The 7,822-nt window shown below is 38.4% G+C and overlaps 1 protein-coding gene across 1 annotated transcript; it reads right to left on the bottom strand.

Moving 5' to 3' along the window:
- Positions 1-5,538: 5,538 nt before the first annotated feature.
- Positions 5,539-6,934, bottom strand: LOC107571372 (cathepsin G-like). The gene is made up of 5 exons (XM_016257692.1): positions 6,877-6,934; positions 6,657-6,801; positions 6,369-6,507; positions 5,781-6,035; positions 5,539-5,697 (listed from the first exon to the last, which is right to left on the bottom strand). The coding sequence occupies exons 1-5, from the start codon at positions 6,932-6,934 to the stop codon at positions 5,539-5,541; spliced, it is 756 nt and encodes a 251-aa protein (XP_016113178.1).
- Positions 6,935-7,822: the final 888 nt, after the last annotated feature.

Raw genomic sequence — 7,822 nt, 5'->3', positions numbered from 1 at the left:
TCCCATAGACAGCAAGGTAACTACCACGTTCAAGGTCCAAAAAAGTACCAAGATGATCGACAAAGTAGTCCGTGTGACATCAGTGGTTCAACTGTAAAGTTACGAAGCTACGAGAATACTTTTTTGCGCAAAGAAAACAAAAATAACGACTTTATTCCACATTTTCGTCTCTACTGCGTCACTTTGGATATGTGTTCACGACAGTATCATGACGCGAGCGTGTGGCGGCGCTGACCCAGATCCGGCATGATGACGTCAATCCGATTACAAACCGATTATTTGGTTGCATGTAAACGTAGCCAGTCACATCCACATGTGTCTACGAACCACGCTGTTGTAGCACATGCAGAATGAGACCTGCCATTGTCTTGATCTAATAACTACAGACTTCTCATGAAAGACATCATCTTGATGGCAGTATATGTCTCTGTACAAGTCCCAGTATATGCCTCCATGCCAATGGTACCTTCTCACATATGCCAGTCACCCATGCTGTTGGCTCTGCTGTACCCCCATACCATGACAGTTGTTTGCTTTTGCATCTGTCTCTGAAGAAAGTCTGGATGGTCCCTTTGGTCTTTGGGACTGAGAACTCGAAATCCATTTTTCCTGGAAACAAGTTGAAATGTGGACTTTTTGACTATCTGAGATTAGCTCTGGCCCAGAGAACCCAACGGCACTGATGTATAGCTTTCTCCTTGAGTAACAGATATTCAAGTTGCATTTCTTGATGCAGCAGCAGACTGTTAAGTGACAGCGGTTTTCTGAAGTACTCCTGAGCACATGTGGCTATATTTAACACGACAGCATGATGGTTTCTTATGCAATGCCATCTGAGGGCTCAAAGGTCAAGCACAACCACCTGAGATTTCCAGCCTTGACCTACACAGACTGAGATTTCTTTGGATTCCTTGAATCTTTTCACAATATTATTTTGCATTGAGAAATGTGATTTTTGATTTGTTTGACACTTCTCTCATTAAATTTGGCACAAAGTGATGAGCCATGATCCAGCTTTGATTGCAAAGATTGAGATGCTTCTTTTATACCCAAACGTGATCCTCCACCTATTACCAATTCACCCTGCGTATTGTGAACCATTTCAAAACAGTTTAATTTGGATATTCTATAACCATTTTGCCTCTGTCCCAACTTTTTTGGAGTGTGTTGCAGCCATCAACATCAAAATTTGTTTATATTAAGAAAACACCCAAAAAAGTACCAAGATGATCGACAAAGTAGTCCGTGTGACATCAGTGGTTCAACTGTAAAGTTACGAAGCTACGAGAATACTTTTTTGCGCAAAGAAAACAAAAATAACGACTTTATTCCACATTTTCGTCTCTACTGCGTCACTTTGGATATGTGTTCACGACAGTATCATGACGCGAGCGTGTGGCGGCGCTGACCCAGATCCGGCATGATGACGTCAATCCGATTACAAACTGATTATTTGGTTGCATGTAAACATAGCCAGTCACATCCACATGTGTCTACGAACCACGCTGTTGTAGCACATGCAGAATGAGACCTGCCATTGTCTTGATCTAATAACTACAGACTTCTCATGAAAGACATCATCTTGATGGCAGTATATGTCTCTGTACAAGTCCCAGTATATGCCTCCATGCCAATGGTACCTTCTCACATATGCCAGTCACCCATGCTGTTGGCTCTGCTGTACCCCCATACCATGACAGTTGTTTGCTTTTGCATCTGTCTCTGAAGAAAGTCTGGATGGTCCCTTTGGTCTTTGGGACTGAGAACTCGAAATCCATTTTTCCTGGAAACAAGTTGAAATGTGGACTTTTTGACTATCTGAGATTAGCTCTGGCCCAGAGAACCCAACGGCACTGATGTATAGCTTTCTCCTTGAGTAACAGATATTCAAGTTGCATTTCTTGATGCAGCAGCAGACTGTTAAGTGACAGCGGTTTTCTGAAGTACTCCTGAGCACATGTGGCTATATTTAACACGACAGCATGATGGTTTCTTATGCAATGCCATCTGAGGGCTCAAAGGTCAAGCACAACCACCTGAGATTTCCAGCCTTGACCTACACAGACTGAGATTTCTTTGGATTCCTTGAATCTTTTCACAATATTATTTTGCATTGAGAAATGTGATTTTTGATTTGTTTGACACTTCTCTCATTAAATTTGGCACAAAGTGATGAGCCATGATCCAGCTTTGATTGCAAAGATTGAGATGCTTCTTTTATACCCAAACGTGATCCTCCACCTATTACCAATTCACCCTGCGTATTGTGAACCATTTCAAAACAGTTTAATTTGGATATTCTATAACCATTTTGCCTCTGTCCCAACTTTTTTGGAGTGTGTTGCAGCCATCAACATCAAAATTTGTTTATATTAAGAAAACACATTTAAGTTGGTCGGTTAAAACTTTTGGAAGTAATTTCTTTGTACTTTTGTCAATTCAATTTTCCCCAAATTTTCTGGAATTGGGGTTGTAGATGGTTTATTTGCACAGGTCGGTGGATTTTATGTCTCCATGAAGTAATATTGCATATTGTACATAAAATGTTAATAAGCTTTCATGTGAAATATTTGGATAGGATTATTACGTTATACTAGCTGTTTTTTTCAACATTTTCTTCAACAAACCTGCTCAGTCCAAAATCCACAGAACTACAGGACTGACCCAGATGGTAATATACACATATAACGGCACTCTGCAACAACAGCAGGACACAAGACAGATATAAAACCTTGCAGTGTGGAGAAGCCTAATGGTTGTTGTACAATTTAACTCTGAAACATATATGCTTTAAGCTGTCTTAACCAAAGTAATGTACAATGAATTAAAGATGCTGTGAGGAATAGTTTACATTAAATAAGTCTACTTCCTACTGGCTTTTTGCTATAAATTGAGATACAAAATGAATTTACAGTTTTTGTTTAAAGTTCAGAAGTCAGTAATTGAACTTCAAAACTCAGTATGAGTACTTCATTTACCAGGCTTCCGGTTAGAAACAATTTTTGTGGTTTGGTAAGTTTCTACAAACTCTTTAACATATGATGTAAAAGGCTTGCAGCTTGAAGCCACCAAACACATGTTCCTCTTTTCTCTTGCACGTAGAGCATGTAGCTGCATGCAGTTCTTACAATCTAACCAAGCCTTACTTTGTGATTCTGTAGTAGTAGGCCATTAAAGGGGTCATATGATGTTGCTAAAAAGAACATTATTTTGTGTATTTGGTGTAATGAAATGTGCTTATGCGGTTTAAGGTTAAAAAAACACATTATTTTCCACATACTGTACATTATTGTTTCTCATCTATGCCCCGCCTTTCTGAAACGCTCGAGTTTTACAAACTCATCGGTCTGAAAAGCGAGGTGTGCTGTGATTGGCCAGCTATCCAGTGCGTTGTGATTGGTTGAATACCTCATGCGTGTGACAGAAATGTTACGCCCCTACCATACTGTGATGCCTTGTCCGGCTGGCTTACATATAATTAGCTGAAGTATGGTAATGCATATTTGGCGTGCTGTCCGGGGAAGGGCTCCGAGCTCGGGAATGGCCCGAACCTAGAGTACCCCCCGTATAAGTGTAGTATGAACTCAAAGTGAGGAGATGGGGCGGAGGAGGGATGCTGATAACCGTCAATGGATAGAGGTAAGTCAGCTGTATTTATATCATGGTGTTGATTAACTTGAGTGTGCTCCACCTGTGTTAATTAGGCTAAGTATCTGACGCACTCCTCCCGAACCTTGTTAATAAAACATCATATGTGGAGGCCGGCTTGAGTCCGGCGGATTTTACGAAGGAGCGTCCGGAGGGCTTGTGGCAACCGCATGTGACGACCCCGGGCTGGACTCCGTTTCGTCCACGGTGAAAGCCGATCCGGCGTTCCACAGCACGAAATTGATGTATTTCTTCAGCGACCAGCACGGATCAGCTCTAGGCATGACGAAGCGGATATCGTCCTCTTTTGGAAGACCAAACAGAGAGATTTATTAGTCTTTTATAAAACTGAACCACAGCTGATTATACTGCAATTTTTTTAAGTACCTCTTTAAAAAGAGAACAAAAATGTTCTAATATTTTTTTTTGGCCCATTTTTTGTTTCTATAAACTAATATTTTGTAGGAAATAGACTCAAGAAGTCAATCTTAATTAAATCCTTTGATTATGTGATAAAGAAATAATACAAGAAATAAAATAATAATGATAAATTCTCATAGTGTGAGTTAGGTTTATGCTAGTGTTTCTGATCAGATATTGTTTTGAACAGATAAACAGGTTGTTACCCTCAAAAGCATGATGTCATTCTGAATAGGACTAATTTTGTAGTTTGGATGTGGGAAGTAGTCCTTCACTCCGATTCGCTTCAAAGTATTACTGTCGCTTAAGTCATGAGCACCAACCACAACCATCCGAGTCCCAAATCTGTTGATAAGTGCATTGGAAATATTGATTTATTGAGTCATGATGCTCATTTATGAAAATGATACACTGTATGGTTGCACTGCAGTTGTTTTTTCAATCAAAGGTGGTTTTAACTCAACATTGCAGTTTAGACTAAACAAAACTCTTACCCTTTCCAGCAATGTGCAGCAGTCAAGACAAACTCATCAGAGATGAGGAATCCACCGCAGTAGTGTTGCCCAAAAGCCTGGACAGAAACCATATAAGGTCTGTAGTGGGGTTTTGCTTCACTGCCGTTCACTACACCCACATGAGCTGAAAGAGATTGCGCTGTTAGCTTTCTTATTCACCAATAATTGACCAAAATACAATTTAGTCAATCTGTCTTACCAGTGAAGGTCAAGTGTGGCAGCATAGAGGCTGAAGACCAAACAAAATAGTTTCACTTTCACAACGAAACACAGCGTCTTCAGGACATGGCGGCGGCGGCAACAATACTACAGCGAGAATAAAAGTTACGCCTTCTTTCTTTGCGTGAACATTTGGGCGGCGTTATGCAAATCTTCCCACATAGTGACGTAGATATGTGGGGCGTGTTAGAACGAGCCGTTTTAGGTAGGCGTGGACAAGTCTTAACTTTTATAAAGAATATCTCTTTGGATTTGAGACTTTAGTCTTTGCAACTTTACAGATCTTCTTTATGCACCAAGAGCTTGTAACACTCCAAAGAGAAAGGAAAAATTAAAATCACATCATATGACCCCTTTAAAAAAACACAGAGAAAACTGACAACTAATCTCTAGTGGCGAGTTAAGGAAATTGCAGAAGTTGATTGTTAGACCTATTTTTATTATATTTATTTGATCAAAAAAATAATCTTGACCACCAGTTTTTTTAGGATTTTCCCGCCCTCATTCAAGTAGATATAAGCCATACATGCATGTCTATTAAAGAACATCACCAAGATGGCAACTAAATGAACTAATGTGAAATGACTTTGAACATGTGCCCGCCATGTAAAATTGTATGGTCGTGACAATGACGACACTTCAACTGATTGATCCTTGCCATGTGATACTTTTATTGAAAGAAGGTTTAAGGAAGAATTCAAGAAAAATATGTCTTCCTTTTTAATTTTTCATGAATTCACTTAATATATCTAATGATTTGGTGGATCCATGGAAGATATGCTGAAATCTTAGTATAAACATTAGGTTTCTCAGGTGAATTGCAGAGAGCAATGTAACGATATGATACGACACCAACTGCAGTGTCTCCACAAACCAAAGGACCCCCAGAATCTCCCTGTTAAGAAACACAGATCAACACATTACTTAAGTGCCATATATCAGTTAAAACCAAGTCTATGGATCATCTTTTGTACGTACACTGCAGAATCCACCATGGCCATATGTACACATCATCTGTGAGAGCGAGTAGTAAATCTCTCCCCACCTATTGTAACATTCTCTGTTAATCATTAAATACACGTTTGACTCCATTAGACGACTACTCGGTTCCCCAACAGTCCACAGGTCCCCCCAGCCTGCAACACTACAGAGAGTGTTCTCCTGAACATTTTCTCCATCCTTTGGTAATGCTATCCATTTAACATCATTGTTTATTTTGACCTTTTCTTGTAGCTGTAATTCAAAAACAACCATTATTAATAGAGAGATTTATTAGTCTTTTATAAAACTGAACCACAGCTGATTATACTGCAATTTTTTTAAGTACCTCTTTAAAAAGAGAACAAAAATGTTCTAATATTTTTTTTTGGCCCATTTTTTGTTTCTATAAACTAATATTTTGTAGGAAATAGACTCAAGAAGTCAATCTTAATTAAATCCTTTGATTATGTGATAAAGAAATAATACAAGAAATAAAATAATAATGATAAATTCTCATAGTGTGAGTTAGGTTTATGCTAGTGTTTCTGATCAGATATTGTTTTGAACAGATAAACAGGTTGTTACCCTCAAAAGCATGATGTCATTCTGAATAGGACTAATTTTGTAGTTTGGATGTGGGAAGTAGTCCTTCACTCCGATTCGCTTCAAAGTATTACTGTCGCTTAAGTCATGAGCACCAACCACAACCATCCGAGTCCCAAATCTGTTGATAAGTGCATTGGAAATATTGATTTATTGAGTCATGATGCTCATTTATGAAAATGATACACTGTATGGTTGCACTGCAGTTGTTTTTTCAATCAAAGGTGGTTTTAACTCAACATTGCAGTTTAGACTAAACAAAACTCTTACCCTTTCCAGCAATGTGCAGCAGTCAAGACAAACTCATCAGAGATGAGGAATCCACCGCAGTAGTGTTGCCCAAAAGCCTGGACAGAAACCATATAAGGTCTGTAGTGGGGTTTTGCTTCACTGCCGTTCACTACACCCACATGAGCTGAAAGAGATTGCGCTGTTAGCTTTCTTATTCACCAATAATTGACCAAAATACAATTTAGTCAATCTGTCTTACCAGTGAAGGTCAAGTGTGGCAGCATAGAGGCTAGCAGGAGCAGAGAGATGATGGTCATCATGAAGACAATCAGTGAGCTCTTACTGAGAAAACACTGTATAAATATACTTTAAAGGGGGGTGGAGACATTTATCGGACCACAAGTCTGCATTAAATGTGGAAATGGCTCTAAATGACTGATTGTTTAACCTCTTATCAACTCTGAATTCAGATAAATCAACAGCATTTGTTGCATAATGTCAACTGCCACAAAATTGTTCCTTGTTTTCCTTTGGGGGGGGAATTTTTTTTTTTTTTAAAAATCAATGTTACAGTGAGGCACTTACAATGAAAGTGAATGGGCCAGTTTTTGGAAGGATCTTCAGATATTTCAGAAATCTGAAGCTCATCACTTTGTAAAAGCACCTACATTAATTATTCTGTTAAAACTTGCAAGTTGAGTCATAAAGTGGTTTAAATCACCATTTTTACAGTCGTTTTAGGGTTTATGGCATTGTCATGGAAACAAAGTTATAAAATTGGATACGACTTTACACAGAAAAGGTGTTAACGCACGTTGTTCACATCTTGTGGTTATACTACTAAAACAGAGAGTATTTGAACATTTATGGATTGGCCCCATTCACTTTCATCGTAATTGTACACTGTTTACATTTCACTGAATCCAAGATTTTTATTTCATTTTATTTTATTAAGAAATGGAGGGACAAGTGGACATGAATTTTTGTGGTAATCAACAATAATAAGTGCTATCAAATAAACTTGTATTGAATATCAGATATTTAGATATCAGTTCTCATAATGTAGTAAAAAGTAAAAATTCTAGTGATGCTGTAAAATTTTTACTCAAAACATTTTTACTTGCTCTACGATTCCTTGCAATCAAAGATGGTTTGTGTTGCAAAAGCAGAGCAGTTTCACAATGTTCAAGTTGGGTGTAGTAAAA

The sequence above is a fragment of the Sinocyclocheilus grahami genome, unplaced genomic scaffold (genome assembly GCF_001515645.1).
Source record: "Sinocyclocheilus grahami isolate Dianchi unplaced genomic scaffold, SAMN03320097.WGS_v1.1 scaffold1587.1, whole genome shotgun sequence".
In the NCBI taxonomy this organism is placed as follows: domain Eukaryota; kingdom Metazoa; phylum Chordata; class Actinopteri; order Cypriniformes; family Cyprinidae; genus Sinocyclocheilus; species Sinocyclocheilus grahami.
The sequence above is the reverse complement of the archived record's forward strand: the minus strand, read 5'-3'. Positions and strand labels throughout refer to the sequence as shown.